Source organism: Chiloscyllium punctatum, chromosome 1, assembly GCF_047496795.1.
Source record: "Chiloscyllium punctatum isolate Juve2018m chromosome 1, sChiPun1.3, whole genome shotgun sequence".
NCBI classification, from domain to species: domain Eukaryota; kingdom Metazoa; phylum Chordata; class Chondrichthyes; order Orectolobiformes; family Hemiscylliidae; genus Chiloscyllium; species Chiloscyllium punctatum.
The window spans coordinates 113,246,412-113,268,974 of record NC_092739.1 but is presented as its reverse complement, the minus strand read 5'-3'; the positions used below and the strand labels follow the sequence as shown (position 1 = coordinate 113,268,974).

The following is a 22,563-nucleotide window of genomic DNA, read 5'->3' as shown; positions in this document are numbered from 1 at the left end:
TTCGATTATTGTAAACCAATGATAATTTAGAAAAGATAATATAGAACCAATGAGTATGGAGTGTAACCTGGAAGGGAATGAGAAAATGGTCATGTTCCCATATATTTGCTGCCTTTTTCTTTCTAGGTGGTCTTGAATATAAGTTTAGTTGGTGCCATCTCTGAAGCCTTAGTGAGTTGCTTCAGTACATCTGATAAAATGCGAAGCACAACTGCCTTTGTGCACCAGTTAAGGGGCTGAATGTTTAGAGTGGTGGATAATCAAAAGGTACCTTTGTCCTGAATAAAAGTTTTGAGAAAATTTGCATCCAACAATTAGAATCATTTTCCTTTCTGCAAGATATGACTCCAGTAATTAATTCCCTTGACTTCAATGTTACTGAGGCCTGTTTGATGCCTCATTCAGTCAAATGTATTCACCTAACATGAGGAATTCAGTCTTTATGTCCAGGTTTGGTTCAGTGCTATGAGGTCTGGTGCTTAGTTGTCTCAGCAAAACTCCAACTGAGAATTGGTAACATGTTACTGACGAGTAAGTTTTAGCACTTCTTATGATCACTTTGATGATTGAGAGTAGGCCGATGGTGATATCATTCCCTGATTGGGTTTGTCCTGCTTTATATGGATAGGCATACCTGGGCAATTCTTTGCTTAGTTGGGTAGATGTGATTCATGTGACGTGGGCTCACTAGATCAGCCCTTGAGGTGGTGAACTGCTTCCTTGTACTGCATCTAGATGGTGTAGATACACTTTCAATGCTATTAAAGTTCCAAGATTTTGATTTAATGACACCAAAGTAATGAAAATATATTTCCTAATCAGGATGCTGCGGGGAATTTTCAGTTGGTGTACCCATTATCTACTGCCCTTGGCCATCTAGGTGGTAGAGATCGTAGGTTTGGAGGGTGTTTTTGGAAGAGCCTTGGTGAGTTGCTTCAGTGCATCTTGTTGATGGTACATCCTGCTGCCACTGTGTGTCAGTGTGGAGGAGAGAATGCTGAAGGTGTCAATCAAGCGAGCTGTTTTGTCCTGGATGATGTCAAGCTTCTTGAGTCTTGTTGGAGTTGCACTCACCCAGGCAAGTGGGAAATATTTCACCTCACTCCTGACTTGTCGATGGTGGGCAGGCTTTGAAGAATTAAGAGGTAAGTTACTCACCTCAAAATTCCCATCCTCAGACTTGATCTTAATTGCAGTAGTTATGTGGCTGGTCCTGTTAAGTTTCTGATCAATAGTAAGCCTCAGGACCTCAATACTGAGGGATTCAGTGATGGTGATGCCATTGAATGTCAAGGGCAATGGTTAGATTATCTCTTGTTGGAGATGGCAACCACCTTTTGCTTGAATGGAATGAATGTTACTTGTCATTCATTACACAAAGCCTGAACATTATCTAAATATTGATGCATTTGGACAAGATTTGCTTTAGGATCTGAGGAGTTATGAATGATGCTGAAGTGTGCAATCATCAGCCACCATCCCCACTTCTGACCTTGTGATGGAGGGGAGCTGAAACAGCTGAAGATGGTTTTAGGTCTAGAACACTACCTGGAGCAACTCCTGCAGAGATATTCTAGAATAATTTGGTCAGAGGAGTAGCTAATTCTAGGGTACAAATCTCCAGTACTAGATGAGTAATTTACTGACTTGTTTGTCTTGGTGTTACATTGACGAGGTCATGTACTGGACTAGCTATCAGCTTCACATGCCAGATTTCTTCTGAGTGGCTTGAATGATCTTTGACCTCATCTGAACCAGCTTGACCTGATCTGGCCCAAACATACTAACCCAAAAGCTAGTCAAATCTAAAAGCCAGCACAGACCAAGTCCTGAGGTGGTTGGTTTTGAGACTTCATCCTTGAACTAAGAAATACAGCTAGATTAAGTGAATGGATTGAATTTCCCCAGATTATTAAGGGATTTCGGTGGTGGGGGGGTACATTTGCCTGTCAACTCTGTGTATTTTGGGCTTTCTAGAGAGGTTTGTGGTGGAAGTACGAAAGGAGAAATTACTGAAAGGTTTGTCAATGAGGGTGTGGTGAAGGAAGAGAAATATCAGAGGAGGAGAATATTTGAGGTGGGGGACAAAAGAGGAATAGTGTGAATTGTTTTTAGATTTGATGGGATGTTTGTTTATCTATTGTGAAAGATTTGTGATAAAGAACAGAGGAACCCAAGCGTTGACCTTTTGGCTGGGAATACCTCTGCTCCTCTGGTTGTGTGGCCGCAACTTCACCAGAAGAGTGGCAGAAACCTAATTTGTTCATGTACAAATCTGATCCTGAAACATTTTCTGTGGGGGGAGCTGAAAGTGCCAATGCAATGAGAGTTCCCAGCTGCAATCTTTTTTCCAAGTTCACTAATCTTAGCCACAGTAGGAACAACAAAGCTACAACTGACCTTCGTTAAGAAGGAAAATTCCAACAGGATTTCCTGTTGTTGTTCATCGCCTAATAATCTCTACTTGGCTGTAATTCTAAGCTCCATCCCGACTGAGCTCCAACACAACCAGAATTCCATTGCTCCCACCCAAGGCAAAAATTTTCACCCCAGGAATGGGGCTGGAATAGAGGTGAGGTTGTGTTGTTGGACAGTATGCCAGCATCATTCTACCCTTCACACTGTTTTAGGGAAAGCTGGATCGAGGATGGAGCTGTCTGCAGGAAGTGCAGAGCTGGCTGAGGTTATTAAATGGCCTATTAGGACCCTGGATCAGAATCTGGAATTTTCCAGGACTGTCTGAAGGAAATCAGGACAGGACTAATACACTAACCCCAGTGTGGTGCTGGAAAAGCACAACAGGTCAGGCAGCATCTAAGAAGCAGGAAAATCAACGTTTTGGGCATAAGCCCTTCATCAGGACTCTCTCAACTCTGATCTCCAGCATCTGCAGTCCTCACTTTCTCCCAGGACTTATACACTTAATGGTAAGGTCCTGGGGAGTGTTGCTGAACAAAATGATGTTGAAGTGCAGGTTCATAGTTTGTTGAAAATGGAGTCACAGGTAGATAGGATAGTGAAGAAGGCATTTAGTATGCTTGCCTTTATTGGTCAGTGCATTGATTATAGGAGTTGGGAGGTCATGTTGAGGTTGTACAGGATTATCAGAAGGATGTTGTGAAACATGAAGGGTTCAGAAAAGATTTACAAAGATGTTGCCAGGGTTGAGCTGAAGGTAGAGGCTGAATAGGCTGGGGCTGTTTTCCCTGGCACATTGGGGGCTGAGGGGTGACCTTATAGAAGTTTATAAAATCATGAGGGGCGTGGATAGGGTAAATAGGCAAGGTCTTTTCCCTGGGGTAGGGAAGTCCAATACTAGAGGCTGTAGGTTTAAGGTGCAAGGGGAAAATTTAAAAGTCCCTAAGAGGCAATTGTTTCACATAGAGGCTGGTGCGTATATGTAATGAGCTGCCAGAGGAAGTAGTGGAGGTTGGTACAATTACAACATTTAAAACGCATCAGGATGGGTACATGAATAAGAAGGGTTTAGTGGGATATGGACCAAATGCTGGGAAATGGGACTAGATCAGTTTAGGATATCTGGTTGGCAAGGACGAGTTTCTGTACGTCTATCTCTATGACTCCATGACCTCCACTTACCCAAACAGAGCTGCACCCACAGGCCACCCTCCACTTTGAGAAACAGTTATCCACCCTGAATTGAATGGCTAGTAATTGTCACGGTGGCTGACTGTTTCTTATCCATTGGGAGGTTGACACCCATTTATCATCCCAGTATTGGGCTTGTTACCCAAATCCTGCCATTCTCAAAATTCTGCTTCTCCATTAGCCCATTCTCATCAGTAGGTCACTGCTGCTTGTTCTCTAACACATTGGGCTGCGTTTTAATGGCCACCCATAGATAGGAAAGCAGAAGGACAGGCCCATAAAATAGAGTGTAGTGTCACTGACAATGTACCAACTGCTGATTTAAAGAACATGGGAGGGGCAGGGTACACCGCAGGTGAGCTGCCTACCAGGGCTCACTGATAAAGGACTTTTGCCCGAAATGTCGATTTTCCTGCTCCTCGGATGCTGCCTGACCTGCTGTGCTTTTCCAGCACCACTCTAATCTAGACTCTGATTTCCAGCATCTGCAGTCCTCACTTTTGCCTCGTTGATTTTAACCTTACTGCGAATCCTCTCGCAAGGATGCCTACCTTGAAGAACTTCTCCTCCTCTCTCCACAAGGATTTCAGTGAGTCTCTCTCTCTCTCTCTCTCACTGCAATCCCCCAGGTCATCTCCTCTGCCCTGAAGCTCTTCAACATTCCTGATGAAGGGCTTTTGCCCAAAACGTCAATTTTCCTGCTCCTCGGATGCTGCCTGACCTGCTGTGTTTTTCAGCGCCACTCTAATCTACTCGGGCTCAGTTGAAATTAGAATGAATGGCCACTAAAGACTAAGACCTAACTGCAGCTAAGACCCTGTAGGTCACCGGCCAATGAAGAGGGTCTCCTTTTCAGGTAATTGGAGGCCCACTCCTACAATTTTCCCTCCTTGTATCCATTTTAGCCTATATATTAGCCTGTCCAGCAAACCCCAGCCCCACCTTGCCTATGCCTGATTAGGTCTTGTCTAAATTGCCTGTGTCTCTGTACTTTCAGACCATTTGTCTGAAATCCAGTTTCAGTTGAATCATCATTTCCTTTCAGTGAACACTATAAAAGCCAACACTATTGTCTTTGGCTCCACCCCAACCTTTGTATTTATCACTGTCTCTGCCTGATTGTTTACAACTTCAACACACTGAAAGACTCTAAGCAGAGTTTCTGCTATCACATCCTCTCTCCACACTTTCCATCTTATGTTACAAAGACTACCCCTCTCTCTTTGTCTCTGTGTACCCACTTCCGTGTACCTCGATCTCCTCAACACTAACAGCTGTGCAGTCTATATCCCATGTTCTGAATTTCCTTTTCTAAATTCCTCTGGCAATGCATCTCCCAAAACCATTCTTGAGAGACATTTCTTCAAACAAACTTTTAGTCAACAGCCCATTATCTCTTGCTTTAGTCTCTGAAGAGTGAAGGCCATTTGCTAATGTCACAGGTGTAATTTTACAATAAAAAATTTCCTTTTATTTAGCATCTTCAACTTAAAGAGCATCACAAAGCTCCTCATAGGAACATTATAAAACAAAATATGACACTGAAATTAGATTGGGGGAAATTAGGTAACAAAAGCTTGCTCAAAAAGGTAAGTTTTAAGGAGTGTCTTTGTAATAGTGTGATGACTGTGTTTAATTTATATTTCGTGTTTGGTATGTTATGAAAGGGGAAACAAAAACCAAACTTTTATAGGGGTCTGAGTAATGTGGGCTCTGACAGGATTTACGGCAAAATCGGATGAGATGTCAGGCCAGGTCTAACTTGACAATGGGGACAACTTGCTCCATCTTTTAACAAAAGCTGAGATGAGGTTTTTTTTAACTAGTCAGTGGTGAGTGGAAGTGGGGAGTGACAATTGTGAGGTGCAGCAAGGTAACTGTATCTGCAGTGGCAGGATATGGTAAAGCATGGGTGGGAAGATGATCACATGGGAGAGGTGTCAGAACCACCTTCAAAAGGGTGGGGGCAGTGAATGACTATACTTGGCAAGGTCACCTCATATGCCAGTGTTACAGAAAGGAATACCAGGAAGGGGATTTAGATGTTTGGGGGCTGGCTGACACATTGAACAGAAGCTGCAAGCCACTGGCCAAGGAGTGCTCACTGTCACCTTGGAAACTGGAAATGCACCTTGAGGAAGGAAAATGGCTGAGCACACTTGGAGTGGGCAATGTAAATGAGGTTGCGGCACCCTCTAAGGTTCGCACTTCTAAAGCAAAGTAACGTAAGACCATTAGACGTAGGAACAGCAGTAACCCATCGGGCTGGCTCTGCCATTCAGTGAGTTCAGTGCTGACCTGCTAACCCTCAACCTAATATTTCTTTCCTTTTTCCTCATAACTCTTGATTCCCTTACAGTTTGGAAATCTGTCTATCAGTCTTGAATGTACTTAATGACCCAGCCTCAAAAGCCCTGTGTGGTAAAGAATTCCACAGATTCACAAGCCTCGGATAAGAAATTCTTCCTCATCTTTGTGGTAAAGAGAACATAGAACATAGAACAATACAGCACAGAACAGGCCCTTCGGCCCACGATGTTGTGCCGAACATTTGCCCTAGCTTAAGCACCTATCCATGTACCTATCCAATTGCTGCTTAAAGGTCACCAATGATTCTGACTCTGCCACTTCCACAGGCAGCGCATTCCATGCCCCCACCACTCTCTGGGTAAAGAACCTACCCCTGACATGCCCCCTATATCTTCCACCCTTCACCTTAAATTTATGTCCCATTGTAACACTGTTGTACCCGGGGAAAAAGTCTTTGACTGTCTACTCTATCTATTCCCCTGATCATCTTATAAACCTCTATCAAGTCACCCCTCATCCTTCGCCGTTCCAATGAGAAAAGGCCTAGCACTCTCAACCTATCCTCGTATGACCTATTCTCCATTCCAGGCAACATCTGGTAAATCTCCTCTGCACCCTTTCCAAAGCTTCCACATCTTTCCTAAAGTGAGGCGACCAGAACTGCACACAGTTCTCCAAATGTGGCCTTACCAAGGTCCTGTACAGCTGCAATATCACCTCACGACTCTTGAATTCAATCCCTCTGCTAATGAACGCTAATACACCATAGGCCTTCTTACAAGCTCTATCCACCTGAGTGGCAACTTTCAAAGAGCTATGAACATAGACCCTAAGATCCCTCTGCTCCTCCACCTTACTAAGAACTCTACCGTTAACCCTGTATTCCGCATTCTTATTTGTCCTTCCAAAATGGACAACCTCACACTTGACAGGATTGAACTCCATCTGCCACTCCTCAGCCCAGCTCTGCGTCATATCTAAGTCCCTTTGTAGCCAACAACAGCCCTTCTCACAATCCACAACTCCACCAATCTTCGTATCGTCTGCATATTTACTGACCCACCCTTTGACTCCCTCTTCCAAGTCATTAATAAAAATTACAAACAGAGAAGGACCTAGAACTGAACCCTGTGGAACTCCACTTGTAAGTGGGCTCCAGGCTGAATATTTACCATCTACCACCACTCTCTGACTTCGACCGGTTAGCCAGTTCTCTATCCAACTGGCCGAATTTCCCACTATCCCGTGCCTCCTGACTTTCCGCATAAGCCTACCATGGGGAACCTTATCAAATGCCTTACTAAAATTCATGTACACCTCATCCACTGCTCTACCCTCATCCACATGCTTGGTCACCTCCTCAAAGAATTCACTAAGACTTGTAAGGCAAGACCTACCCCTCACAAATCCGTGCTGGCTGTCCCTAATCAAGCAGTGTCTTTCCAGATACTCATAAATCCTATCCCTCAGTACCCTTTCCACTATTTTGCTTACCACCGAAATAAGACTATCTGGCCTGTAATTCCCGGGGTTATCCCTATTCCCTTTTTTGAACAGGGGCACAACATTCACCACTCTCCAGTCCCCTGGTACCACCCCCGTTGACAGTGAAGACGAAAAGATCATTGCCAACGGCTCTGCAATTTCCTTTCTTGCTTCCCACATAATCCTAGGATATATCCCGTCAGGCCCGGGGACTTATCTATCCTCAAGTTTTTCAAAATGCTCAACACATCTTCCTTCCTAACAAGTATCTCCTCTAGCTCACCAGTCCGTTTCACACTCTCCTCTTCAACAATACGGTCCCTCTCGTTCGTAAATACTGAAGAAAAATGCTCATTCAAGACCTCTCCTATCTCTTCCGACTCAATACACAGTCTCCTACTACTGTCCTTGATCGGACCTACCCTTGTTCTCATCATTCTCATGTTTCTCACATACACATAAAAGGCCTTGGGGTTAACCTTGATCCTACCCGCCAAAGATTTTTCATGCCCTCTCTTAGCTCTCCTAATCTCTTTCTTCAGCTCCCTCCTGGCTATCCTGTATCCCTCCAACGCTCTGTCTGAACCTTGTTTCCTCAGCCTTATGTAAGCCTCCTTCTTCTTCTTTACTTGACATTCAACCTCCTTCATCAACCAAGGTTCCCTCACACGACCATCTCTTTCCTGCCTGACAGGTACATACATATCAAGGACACGTCGTATCTGTTCCTTGAAAAAGTTCCACATCTCAATGACATCCTTCCCTGACAGCCTATGCTCCCAACGTATGCTCCTCAGATCCTGTCTTGCAGCATCGTATTTACCCTTCCCCCAACTGTAAAACCTACCCTGTTGCACGCATCTCTCCATAACCAAGGTGAAAGTCACAGAATTGTGGTCACCATCACCAAAATGCTCACCCACTAACAAGCCCATCACTTGTCCTGGTTTGTTACCAAGTACCCAATCCAATATGGCCTCCCCTCTGGTCGGACAATCTACATACTGAGTTAGAAAAGCTTCCTGGATACACTGCACAAACACTGTCCCATCCAATCTACTTGATCTAAAGAGCTTCCAATCAATATTTGGGAAGTTGAAGTCGCCCATGACTACTACCCTGTGGCTTCTGCACCTTTCCAAAATCTGTTTCCCAATCTGTTTCTCCACATCTCTGCTGCTATTGGGGGGTCTATAGTCAACACCCAACAAGGTGACTGCTCCTTTCCTATTTCTGACTTCAGCCCATACTACCTCCAAAGGCAGATCCCCCTCGAACTGCCTTTTTGCAGCCATTATACCATTTCTAATTAGCAACGCCACACCCTCTCTTTTTCTACCACCCTCCCTAATCTTACTGAAACACCTGTAACCAGGAACCTCCAACAACCATTCCCCTGTCCCTCTTCTATCCACATTTCCATGATGGCCACAACATCGTAGTCCCAAGTACCGATCCACGCCTTAAGTTCACCCACCTTATTTCTGATACTCCTTGCGTTGAAGTATACACACTTGAACCCATCTCTGTGTCCGCAAGTATTCCCTGTCAGTGCTACCTTCTCCACGGCCTCCCTACATTCTTGGACATCCTGAAAAACAGCTAACCTACTTGCTGGACTACAAGTCCAGATCCCACCCCCTGCCAAATTAGTTTAAACCCCCCGAAGAGTGCTAGCAAACCTACCTCCAAGGATATTGGTGCCCTTCTGGTTTAGGTGCAACCCGTCCTGCTTGTACAGGTCCCACCTTCCCCAGAATGCAGTCCAATTGTCCAAATACCTGAAGCCCTCCCTCCTACACCATCCTTGCAGCCACGTGTTCAACTGCACTCTCTCCCTATTCCTTGCCTCACTGTCACATGGCACCGGCAACAACCCAGAGATGATGACTCTGTCCGTCCTAGCTTTTAGCTTCCAGCCTAACTCCCTGAGCTCCTGAATGACCTCCCCACCCCTCTTCCTACCTATGTCGTTGGTGCCAATGTGCACCACAACTTCTGGCTGCACACCCTCCCCCCTAAGGATTCTGAAGACACGGTCCGAGACGTCTCGGACCCTGGCACCCGGGAGGCAACAAACCAACTGAGAGTCTCACCCATGTCCACAGAACCGCCTGTTTGTCCCTCTAACTATAGAGTCTCCTATAACTAGCGCTCTCCTCCTCTCCCCCTTTCCCTTCTGAGCCTCAGAGCCGGACCTTGTATCAGAGACCCGGTCACTGCAGCTTACCCCTGCTAGGCCATCCCCCCCAACAGTATCCAAAGCGGTCATACTTATTGCTGAGGGGAACGAACACAGGGGATCCCTGCACTGCCTACTTCCTCCCCTTCCCACCTCTAACTGTTACCCAGTTACCTCTGTTCTCTGGCTTAACTATGTCCCTGTAGCTTCTATTGATCACCCTCTCAGCCTCTCGAATAATTCTCAGTTCATCCAACTCCAGCTCCAGTTCCCTAACGCGGTCTGTGAGGAGCTGGGGTAACTCCTTTTTCTGAGATTATGTCCTCTGATCCTAGACTCTCCCACAAGGGTAACCATAAGGTTACCTGTCATTCTTCCATCTCCCAATGCATACAGGCCCAACCTTCTCAACTTCTCCAATAAGATGGTCCCTCTATACCTGGCATCAGCCTCGTGGACCTTCTCTGGATTGTCTCCAATGCCAGTACATATTGCCTTTGATAAAGGGCCCAAAACTGTTCACAATATTCCAGTTATGGTCTGACTTGTGTCTTATATAGCTTTAGCAAAACCTCCCTACTTTTATACTCCTTTCTCTTTGAAATAAAGGCCACTATTCCATTTGCTTTCCTCATTACCCATTGAATTCATGATGAGAACTCCGAAATTCCTCTGTGATAGAGTTTTCTGCAGTCTTTCTCCATTTAGTTGATAATCAGCTCCTCTATTCTTCCTACTAATGGCCATAACCTCACATTTTCCTACTTTATATTCCATCTGCAACTGAGTTTTACCCATTCACTTAATGTATCCATATCCCAATGCAGACACTTTGCATCTATTGCCTTCCCATCTATTTTTCTGCAAACCACACTTCCTTCAACTGGCTGCTTTGTGGTACTGCCCAGTTTCCTTGTTAGAAGCACCTGGAGTGTTTGCCAGATTCCCCATCCCCCTGTTGCCATACCTTCAGTTCTGAGGACCAATGGCTAGGACAGTGAAGTGCATGTATCCCTCCAGCAGACCCTGAGGGTGTTGCATATGGCTCTCTGTGGCAATGCCAACTTGTCCATGGAGGCAGCCAGCCAGACTTAGAGAAGGCAATGACCGAGTGGCGTTATTGCTCGACTGTTGATGCAGAGACCAGGTGGTGTTCTGGGGGCTGGAATTTGAATCTCATGATAGCAAATGGTGGAATTTAAATCCAATAAAAATAAAATCTGAAATTAAGAGTCTAATAATGACCATGAATAATTTGTCGATTGTCAGGAAAAACCCATCTTTTTCATTAATGCCCTTGAGGGAAGGAAATTGTCATCTTTCCCTGATCAGGCCTAATGTGACTCCAGACCCACAGCAACGTGATTGACTCTTAACTGCCCTCTTGGCAATTAGGGATGTGCAACAAATATGGCCTTGCCAGTGACACCCTCATCCTGTGAGTGAATGAACAAAGTCATATGACTCACTGAACTGCATCAGTTTTGGGGCAATGAGGGTTCTACTCCTGTGCCATGTATCTGTCTGCTGTTCCTGTACCTCCCTGTCCACGTGGACCAAGTCCTTGATTACTGACACCACAGGGTGCTGTCCTGCCTGGGGCTGCCCCAAGTGCCAGCTGCCTGGGCCATTCCCTCCTCTGCCCCCTGCAGGCTGTGACGATGAGGTGCTCACCAGACTGTGCTCCCATATTCCATAAAGCTAATAGTCTCACTGAGATGTCAGTATCTGAGTATGTGGAGGAGGCAGCTTTGCTGATCCCTCCTCTGCTTTCTGCGTCTTCCTCACATCATCTTTCCTGTTAAGTACTCCATTCCATTCTCCCAGTGTCTCCATCTGTTCCAATAATTATCACCTTCCTTAGGGAATGCTTCCAACATGCTTTCCTTTCTCTTCGGCCAAGGACTGCTCCACTATAGTTGATAGGATCCTCAGTTGCGTTTGATCCATTTCCTGCACTTCTGAGCTTACCCCATCCCCCTCCTTCCCAGAACAACATAGTTCCCCTTGTCAATAGGAATATAGCTAATAGGAGCAGGAGTAGGCCATTTGGCCCTTCAAGCCTGCTCCTCCATTCAACATGATCATGTCTGATCGCTCAACTCAGTACCCTCTTCCCGCTTTCTCTCCATACCCTATGGTAATTTTAGCCCAAAGAATTGTATCGAGGAGACTGGGCAAAGAAGTGGCAGATGGAATACAATGTGGGTAAGTGTGAGATAATGCACTTTGGAAGAATAAAAATCTAGACTATTTTCTAAACAGGGAATGGCTTCAGAAATCTAAAGCACAGAGACTTGGGAGTTCTAGTTCAAGATTCTCTTAACCTTAACATGCAGGTTCATTTAGTATTTAGGAAGCAAATGCAATGTTTCAAATATTCATTTCAAGAGGGCGAGAGTACAAGAGCTGAGATGTACTGATGAGGCTGTATAGGGCTTTAGTCAAAGTACATTTGGAAAATTGAGCAGTTTTGAGTCCCATATCTAAGGAAGGATGAGCCAGCCTTGGAGGGACTCCAGAGGAGGTTTACAAGAATGACCCCATGGATGAAGGGTTTGTCATTTGAGGAGTGGCTGAGGACTCTGGGTCTGTACTTGATGAAGTTTAGAAGGATGGAGGGGGATCTGATTGAAACTTAGAGAATACTGACAACCCTGATAGAATAGAAATGGCAAAGATATTTTCATTAGCAGGAGACAAGGGCTCAAGTCTCAAGAGTACCACTTCCTATATCTTATGGTCTAGCACTGGATATCAGATAAGCTTTTCTTGTATGTATTTATTAAGGGGATTGTAGATGTCACAGACTAGGCTATCATTTATTAATCATTTGTGATTGCCTGGAGAACAGTTCAGAGTCGACCTTATTGGTATGGGTCTGGTGTCACATGCAGGTCAGACCAGGTAAGGATCAGTTTCCAGTTTCTTTCCGTAAAAGACGTTAGTGAACCAGATGGGTTTTTACAACAATTGCTGCTGGTTACATGATTGCCATTAGAATAGGTTTTTAATCCAGCTTTTTGTATTGAATTCAAATTTCACCATTTACCTTGTGGGATTTGAATCCAATTGCTCAGAACATTGGCTTAGGGTTTACTAGTCCAGTGACATTACCAGTGCACCATTGCCTCCTATTTCCTTTGTTTATAACTGAAGTGTTTAAATAATATATATTCAAGGTATTTACAGTGGTGGTCCTTTTTTCTTCAATATTTTGGGTTATTATGCGAATATCAGTTTAAGTAAAACATGTATGAAAGGAGCTCCAGGTATCATTAAATCTATAGTTCCCAAAGCATTTCATCATGAGCAGATTTTTTTTCACATGTCTGGGCCTGTTGAGGGCATAAGTATTGTTTTGGAATTTAATTGAACAATTTTTTTTTTAAAAAGCATGAGCAAGCTCTGCATCAGAGTCTTTGTATTTCCTGTCTTGGGATTCCTTTTTTTGTCCTCACCTTTCAGTGAATTGCAAATCTCCTTCAAGTCACAACCATCTTATTGTTCAACTATGTTGCTATTCCTTCACCAACCTACCTCCACTCCCAGCACCTTCGCTTGCTGCTGCAAGAGGTGTAAAACCTGCGCCACACCTCCCCCCTCACCACCATCCAAGAGATTTTCCTGCACATCCAAACACCTTATCTACCGTGTCTATTACACTCAATGTGGTCTCCTCTACACTGGGGAGATCAGGATGCCAACTTGCAGAACATTTCAGGGAACATCTCTGGAACACGTGAACCAAACACCACCACTTCAACTCCTGGGTCACCTCCACTGCCGACTCCAAGCCTGGAGGAAGAATGCATCATCTTCCGCCTTGGGACCCTTCAACCACACAGCATCAATGTCAACTTCACCAGTTTCCTTATCTCCCCTGCACCCACCTTATCCCAGATCCAACCCTCCAACTTGGCACCACCCTCTTCAAATGTCCTGCCTGTCCTTCTTCCTTTTCAATCTACCTTCCTCTCTGACCTAACATCATCTGCACCTACCTCTTGCCTTCCCAGCTACCTTACCCCCACCCCCCACCCCCCACTTATCTCTTAGCCCCCTTCCACCACATACCCCACATTCCTGATGAAGGGCTTACACCCAGAACAATGACTATCCTGCTCCTCGCAAGGATGCTGCCTGATCTGCTGTGATTTTCCAGAGCCACACTTTTTGACTTCATCATCAGGTCGACCCCAGAAGGGTGCATTGGCTCTGGTCCAAGAAGGGAGTTCACCTCCATTCCTCAAGGGCAAATAGTGATTGGTAATAAATGCTGACCTTGTCACAATGCTCACATTCCATGAACAAATCAATAAGTTGGAAGATAAATCATATTGAAGTACAGATCCACATTTATCTTCTGTTGTCTCACTCAACTATCATTACTTCATTGTAGACACACAGTGTTATTGGTTGGACTAGCTATGACAGGGGACAGATGAAACCTAGGAAAGCGAGCTTGAATTGAATGGAATTGAATTTATTACCACATGTACCGAGACACAGTGAAAAGCTTTGTCTTGCGAGCAATACAGGCAGATCACATAGTTAAGTAGCATAGATAGTAAATAATAGGTAAACAGCAGCAAAATAAATACACAGGTACAGGCAAATGTTAAGAGTTTGAGTCCATTCAATATTCTGACAACAGCAGGGTCGAAACTGTTTCGAAACTGGCTGGTGTGTGTGTTTAGGCTTCTGTTCCTTCTCCCCGATGGTAGAGGTTGTAGAAAAACATTGCCAGGGTGAGATAGATCTTTGAGAATGCTGGCGGTCTTCCTTGACAGAGGGCCTGGTAGATGGATTCAAAAGATGGGAGGTTGGTCTTTGTGATTGTCCAGGCCGAGTTCACCATTCTCTGTAACCGTCTCCGATCTTGGATGGTACAGTTGCCATACCAGGTACGGATACAGCCAGACAGAATGCTCTCAATGGCTCACCTATAAAAGTTGGCAAGGGTATTCGCCGTCATGCCAAATTTTCTCAGCTGCCTGAGGAAGAAGAGACATTGTTGGGCCTTCATAACCAGTGCGTCCGCATGAAGAGTCCAAGAAAGCTTGTTGTTGATGACCAGTCCCAGGAGCTTGACACTCTCCATTCATTCCACCTCTGTTAATGTGTTGGAGGGCATGAGTAACATCCCAACGAAAGTCAATATTGAGTTCCTTGGTTTTGCCAGCATTGAGAGCTAGGTTGTTCTCAGTGCACCATTTTTCCACGTCTTCCACCTCCCGTCTGTAATCTGTTTCGTCGCCATCTGAGATTCGACCGACTGTGGTGGTGTCATCAGTGAACTTATAAATGATCAACAATTACCAAACAGAAGTCCCACTAGGAACCTCTGAATACTATTGGAGAACATGATTTTTTTTCCCCTAAACCTCATAGCTGGAGCATAGACAAAGGTCAATGAACAGAGGGAGCCAGGAGGGCACATTCATGCATTGTTCTTAAATGCATGACCAAATTTACTCTGAGGGAGCCAAGTTGGCATATAAGTTCACAATGTATCAACAAGTGAGATAAACAGAGTAGAAAATAATTTAAACCATTTCTGCAATTTCTAAATTTGTAGAACTTTTTCTCCCCCTTATGCAAAGAAGACTAAATAAGGAACATTGTTTTCACTGGTGGGTGGATCAGTGACCAGAGGACACAGGTTTAAGATAACAAGCAAAAGAACCAGAGGGGAGATAAACAGATTTTTTGTGACTTGTTCAGATGAGGAATGCATTGCCTGAAAAGTTGGTGGAAGCAGAATGAAATATTTTTAAAAAAAAACTTTTTAAAAGGGATTTTGATATCCCATCAAAAAAGTAAAATTTGTGGGGCTGTTAATAGGATTGAGACAGCTTTTTAATTTGCCACGGGTTGGTGAATGACCTCCCGCCAGTCGTAACCTGAGAATATTTGAGCATTCCCTCGCAGGTACACATTTAACATCGCGAAATGATAGAAACAAAAATCAGGGGGTTCTTTTTGTGTGTGTGGAATTTTAGGACGGGAGGGTTTGCGAAAGCACATTTCAACGTTGAGCCGGGGGTTAAACGTCGCCTCCACACCAACCTGAGGAGGAACTCAATTCGAGTGAGCGACCGCTCCCCTCCCTCCACTTGCTGGGGATGCTGGAGAGAGCGAAGTAGCAGCAGGACCGCGGGCTGGAGGAGCGGCCAGGCTCTCAGTCCCTCCCCTTCGCCTGGTTAAAGAGTACGCAGGAATTTCCGGCGGTTCACGCCCTTGCGGGAGAAGAGAGGGGACGACTTGCTGATTTTTCTTACCTGGCAGCGGGAGGTTGTGGAGCCACCTGATCGCCCGGAGACCGTGTCCTGTTTCTCTCGCATTGCTCCTTCTTTTGTTATTTTGTTGCAAATTGTATCCAGTTTTCCCCTTGTTATACAGCTCCCCAAGAGGAGGACGGGGAAGAAGCAGCAACAGCAGCAGCAGAAGAAGAAGGAATCATGTCTGGTCCCAACTCAGCGACGATTGATACAGTGAAGAGAAAAATCCAGTTCCTGCAACAACAGGCGGATGAGGCAGAGGAGAGAGCAGAGCTGCTGCAGCGGGAGCTGGACAGTGAGCGCCAGGCCAGGGAGAGAGTGAGCACCTTTCATCCCCATCGCCCTCCTCTGCCCGGGGCTCGGACACGGGGTGGGGTGGGGGGTAAAGCTGGAGGCTTCTCTGTATCTTGCCACAGGCGACTACCTTCACGTTACATTGTAACCCAGAGAGTAGCTGTAATCCCTAGCTTCCTTTGGATCTGCGGCCATTCACAGTCGCTCCTTCCCATTCCCCCTAATCTTCATTTTTAAAAAAAAACTAAATGAGGTGGGGATGGGGAAGAGAGATTTTGTTTGCTATTGCCGGGAAACAAAAGATGCAATCTGATTATTGTTCACTCCAAAATGGAGGGGAGGGTGTTACCCAAGGGTTTTTTTTTTGCCGAGTCGATGCGAGTTTCGACCAGGATTTGCAAACCTGGGAATCCTCTGACTTCAGCTCGAGTGGGGATTTATTTTTCCCAGTCCCTGCCCCCACCCCTCAATCCTAGCTCACTCCTATGTAAAATTTAAAGGCTGTGTTTTTTTCACCCTCTCTCATCGAAAGAAATTGGCGAAGAGCTTTTTTTAAAAAAAAACGTGGTGGGACGTGAGTGGATTTTGTGAAGAGGGGAAGGAGATGTCTTGATCACTGCAGAGGGTTTCTTTGCAATTTTACTGTTAACAATTCAGGTCAGTTTTATAGGTTTGTGTGGATATCTTTTAATCTCTCCTATTCCCCCGCCCCAAGGAGTGCGATCCAGCCTATCCTGTCCTCTGAACCCCTCGCCATAGTTTGATTTTATGATTAATCTCAGTGTGTACCCCCTCAGTTTCTGCTGAATGGGAGGGGTGCAGGCCTGACTTCCCGGAGAGAACATTCCAGCCTTTTTGTGCATTAAGTAAATGGGTGGTGGCTGCACTAGCGTTTTTGTTGGAGTGTTGTGATTTTTTTTTGTCGGCAATTTTGTTGGTGATATGGATTCTCTATATTGCATGATCATCATAGCGCTCTATGTATATATTTTAAAGCTGTAGTTGTACTTGTCGGATATTATCACAATGTACACTTTTGTGATCAGGGCTGGGGGTAGGTTGCAGAAATCATGTTGGGAGAGCGAGGTACTATTCCAGTTCAGCAAGTGCATGACAGTCATTGTACCCCATCAGCCTATCTCAGCACTTGTAAGGAGGTCACATACTACTTTTGTTCCTGTTTATAAGCTGCTGTGTTCATCTTTCCATTTACAATTGCATTGGCTAGTGGGACAGAAGAACTCATCATCTTGGCTAAATCAAGGATAAGATTCTGCAGATGGGTAACCTTGGAGTTCAAACATTAGCTGTCAGTGACTTTATTGGAAACGTTGACAAAATTTTAGAGGCTTGCAAGGATTAAATTAGTCTCATCTTTTATAAAGCAAGACTTGTATTTATATAGCATCTTTATGACTGCCACATGCTTTCCTGCTTTCTAGCCATATAAGTAAGCATGAAATGTAGGAAACACGACAGCCAGTTTGTGCACAGCATTTTCCAGATAATCTGTTTTTGTAATCTGGGTTGAGATAAATATTGGGCAGTACGCTGGGAATGATGCTCTTGCCAATCAAACATGTGTACGGGGATCAAACTAGTGCATGCACTTGAGTAGACCTCAGTTTAAGATTTCATTTGAAACAGCACCTCGAGCAGTGAAGCTGTGCTTCAATCCTACACTGGAGTATCAGTCTTTAGTTTTGTGCTCAGGATCTGGAGTTGGTTAATGGGATGTGGGTCAGATGCTGCAAAATGGGGCTGAACTAATTTAGGATATCCAGTTGGTGTGGGCAAGTTTGACAGAAGGGTCTGTTTCAATGCTGAACATTGCTATGACTCTAACTGAGGATGCTGGAAATCTGAAACAAAAAACAGAAATTGTGGGAGAAATTAGTAGAGAGAAAATAGAGAGTTGATATTTTGAGTCCAGTGAGTCTCCTTTAGAACTGATAGCAGCTAGGAAAAGGCATGTTGTCATCTATCCCTTTGTGTGCCTCACTATTGTTCTTTCGCTCCATCTCTGCCTTATTTGCTCACTTAGTCATGAGGTTCTTTGGCAGTTTGTCTTTGTTTCAGAGCCTTTGCTAATTCCACACTGATTATGTAAGAAGCTTTTAATTGGAAATTGATTCTGCTTTTCTTCCTTCTCCACTCCTTTTCTATCTGAATGACTCCTTTGATAATTTAAATGGCTCTATCTGGGCACTGTTCATTTTGGCATGCCTTTATATTGGTGAATATTAAAGGTTATCAGTTAACCTCCTGCTATGTTCGCCCGATTTGTGTGCCTGTCAGCACATTGAGGCAGCTTCCTTTTGGGGATTAGAAGAATGAGAAGTGATTTTATTGAATCAATTTGAGTTAATAGTATGTCCCCATGATTTTTGTCTTACAGAGGAGATGATGACCAGGATGATAGTCTTTCAAAAAAAAGAAAGCTGTTATTTTGAAACTGAGGAGAATTTTGATGGGTCATTAGTGTGAGAATCCCTTCCCTCAATGTCATGGAGGTGGATCTTTTGAATTTATTCAGGACTGGTTTTAGATTTCTGAAAGACAAAGGATTTGAGGTTCATGCGGTGCAGACAGGAAAGTAGTGCTTGAGACTACACCCAGATCATCCATGGTTTTGAGTGGTGGAGCAGGCTCACGGGCTAAATGATCTCTGGCAGGTTACTTAACTTTGAGGTGTGACAACCAAGTTCACTTTTTAAAAATTTATCTCTGGATAGTCATGTTGCAGTATATTGTAAACCATTTAGGAGATGGAACCTTGTTTGTTTCTTAATTTCTTGCTGACTAGCATCTTTAGTCAGGAACATTTTGGTTATGCCTATTTATAATGTCCCAGTGGCTCAAACTGATGTCTTCTATAAGACCAAAAGACATAGGAGCAGAAGGAGACCATTCAACCCATTGAGTATCCTCCGCCAATCATTTGAGATCTTAGCTGATGTGATCTTCAACTCTGCTATCCTGCCTTTTCTAAGCTCAGCACAAATCTGGAATTGATCCCGGCTGTCATTGATCAGTATTGATCTTGCATGGTTGGCTTCCGATGGCCTCGGTGACTGATGTACAAATTTGTTGGTGATCAAGAGAAATGAGAGGTGATGAAGAGTAGAAGAATCAGTCAGGGTTCTTGATTACTGTCTTTTTTACCTGCGCTACGTAGTACACCTACATGGGTACGAGCTCACGGCCTTCTACTTAGAAAATCTGAATTTACTGGAGATGGTGTGGTATTCAGTAGTCTCATGGATACTGAGAGCTATAGATGGATGAGATATGGATTGGGGTTTCTGTATTGTGAATAGGGTTGAGAGGAAAGATGTCAGTATTCACAAATCACTGGATGTTGGTGCATTTGAATGAACACCAATGTACCAGATGTGATGTGTTTTGTGGATAATGTGCAGTGTGGGACAGGTTAATATTCTGTCAATTACAGTGTAATTGCAACTTGCCAGCAAGCAAACTTAAGTCCTAATTTATTGGTTGGCTACTATTCACGTACAGGTCATTCTGCTATGACGAATGTTTCGTTAACATGAATTTTCTATAATGCGATTGCTGAATTGGGGACCCGGTTTTTAAAGTGGGAATGTTTAAAGCGTGTATTGGTTATAAAAGTGGGGCTGCTGCTATGCAATTTTCTTAACATGGGATTGTATGAGAAAGGAACTACTGCGTTATAGCAGAACTGAGTGTATATGTGAATTTGAGGTTTAAATTAACTACCGTCAAAGTTCTTAGATGCTAACAGAAATTGCAACTTAAATAATTTCTAACCCCTCCGAGAACCAAAACTACTTCCTTTGGTTGTTTCTTTTGGGGGGGAAAGAAAATCAATATTTCTTTCGGTTATTTCAGATCTTGATGGTAGTGACTGGTGAGCCAGGTTGTAAATATTTCCTTTCTAGTTTTTTTTCATATTTAATCTACTTTATTCTAACTTGAGCACTAAAGTGCAAAAGAATACAGTACTAATATAAACCCTGTTTTAATTATGGAGACAGAATGCATTCTGACTTAAAAGTGCTTGGGTGGTCTACTGAATTGCCTGTTTTTGAAATAATACTCTGATTTATATCCTGTTTTACTCCTAACCCTGTTGCCTGCAGAGTGCTCCTTTTTTGACTGGTCACATGATTCCAGGCAGCACCCAGCACCCAGCATTCAGTGGAGCTGAAATGTAGCCTTGTCCTCAAAGCTATGGTTGAGTACCCCATTGGTTTTGTTAGGTTTGCAGTTCAAGGGACATTGAAGGTTGCTGGCTGATAGCCATGTAGTTAATACTACAAGAGACAGAAGAAAAATTGCCGGTGTATATGCTGGAAGTCAATTTTTACAAAGCATATTGTGACATTTTAAAATTTGTATTTCCTTTAGTGCCTGGAATGCCAGAGTAGACCAACAAACTGCTAGCAGTCAGAAAACAGTCATCAAGCAGCAATTCCAACTCTGTTAATGGTGCGTCTATAGGTACCCATGGAAACTATCTCTTTTAGTAGAGCACACAGCTGTAGTCAGAGCAAGACTGCCTTGTTTGCGCTATCTTGTGACACCAGTGTCCAGTCTGCTATTGGTAGTTATGCAAAATGTAGATGACCTTAAAGTTTGTAGCTGTATGCTCCTGTCAGAATTTTAATCAGTAACTAAAAGCCACTGAAGAGTGCAATTTGCATCATTTTTTTGTTACAGGTTTTTTAGCCTGATTCTAAACTAATGTTACTGATTATTCTAATAATATTTGTTCATATTACATATTTACATATTGGTTTTTGGTGACTGTGGCTTGCCCTTTTTTTTCCTTCCCAAGTCCTTGAAAAAGCTAAAACAGTTCTGTTTTAAAATATCCAAAAGTAATTGCAGTTGCTTGGATATTTTCTGAATCAGTATCTAGTATGTCTTGTTCCTCCATTAGCCAGTGCAGCCATGGCAGATATAAGTAATAATCTGCCTCAATACTTTTGAAGATGTGGCAATATCCTGATGAGAAAGAGACAGGAAGTGTCCAGGTGCCAAATGTGTCGGGATTGTCTTGTGTCAAGATAAAATGAGCAAATTTTTGGATTACTACATAGGGGCTTGAATTATACTCAGAAACTCCAACTTATCCTAATCTTAGGAATTTCATCGTTTTAAGGAATTCAACTCATGGCATTACTGTTTTTAATCAGGCATTTGGCAGCTATTCCAACACTACAGTACAGTAATTCTGTGTTGAGAAAATCAGCAACTTGGTTCTGTCATGACACATTAATGATATCCTGCTGTTCTTTGCTGACCTGCTTTTCCGCAGCATCAGGCTGGGTTCACTTGAGTGCTGTTGAAATCTGGTTTGAGCCAGTTACAAAGTGGTCACTGAACATGATTGGATTGGCTGGTCTTTTGAAACCGAGGCAAACCAGTTGATTGGAAAAGCCGTATTCAATAATAAAAATACATTTAAGACTTCAAAGTAATAATTGGTCTTCAGATTGCCTTTCATGAGGGCATTAAAGTTGCATGTACATTTACCATGTGGGTGACTGTTGTTCAGTTGGATGCTACAGAGAGAAACACAATTTTATTTTTCCCATATTCTGCCACTAATTAGTATATTGCTTGAGATTGAAACCAGTGGTTAGCTTGGCCACTAACTGACTATAATGTATAATGATACTTTTCTCCCAGAAATTAATGTATTGGATTATTTTTTGCCAAAACTTTCTTGTAGTTGTTCATGGGGCCCTCAATGTTGTTGCTTTGGTAGGTTGATTTTTTTTTAAACAAATCATACATCCATACATCTTTGGGTCTAAAGGATTAAGGGATATAGGGAGAAAGTGGGAACCGGGTACTGAATTGGATGATCAACCGTGATCGTTTTTGAATGGCAGGGCATACTCAATGGGGTGAATGACCTACTCTTTATTTTCTATGTTACTATGAATATTGGTATATCTAAATTATCAGCATGTGTTGCCCAACCTTAATTGACTTTGTAAGAAGGTGGTGATGGTGACTGACCTAATGTTGATATACTTATGGGGAAGGGAGTTGCAGGACTTTTTTCTCTCGAGTTGATCTGGTGATTGTTATGAAGGTGTAGAGGTGTACTGTGCGTTTAAGAAAGTGAAGGACTTAGAGAGGCACATGGAGTACTGGAGAAATTATATTGGAACATATGATCCAGCAGCTAGAGTAGCTGGTTGCCTGGATACAAAAAAAATTCTAATTTGGTCAATCACTTTAAATTATACCCCAAAAATACCAAATTCCAATCAAGTGTGAATTTAGTATATTGACAATATTAAAAGCCAATGACATAGTCAGATGCTTTGAGATCTAAGACTGGGGGAAAATTGAACAGTTGAGGGGAGAACTCCCAAGCCACCTGTATGTATAGAC

The 22,563-nt window shown here is 43.5% G+C and overlaps 1 protein-coding gene across 4 annotated transcripts in view; it reads left to right on the top strand.

Moving 5' to 3' along the window:
* The window catches only part of LOC140478857 (tropomyosin alpha-4 chain-like), a 114,698-nt gene that overhangs the window by 28,500 nt on the left and 63,635 nt on the right, over positions 1-22,563 (top strand). Inside the window, exon 1 of one of the 4 annotated variants that reach the window (XM_072572424.1) lies at positions 15,791-16,188. The exons of 2 other annotated variants lie outside the window; for them this stretch is intronic. In XM_072572424.1, the coding sequence (XP_072428525.1) occupies positions 16,051-16,188 (138 nt within the window). In that variant the 5' untranslated portion in view covers positions 15,791-16,050. Of the gene's footprint in view, positions 1-15,790; positions 16,189-22,563 lie in introns of those variants that run through there. One more of the 4 variants, XM_072572414.1, reaches the window with a different exon arrangement.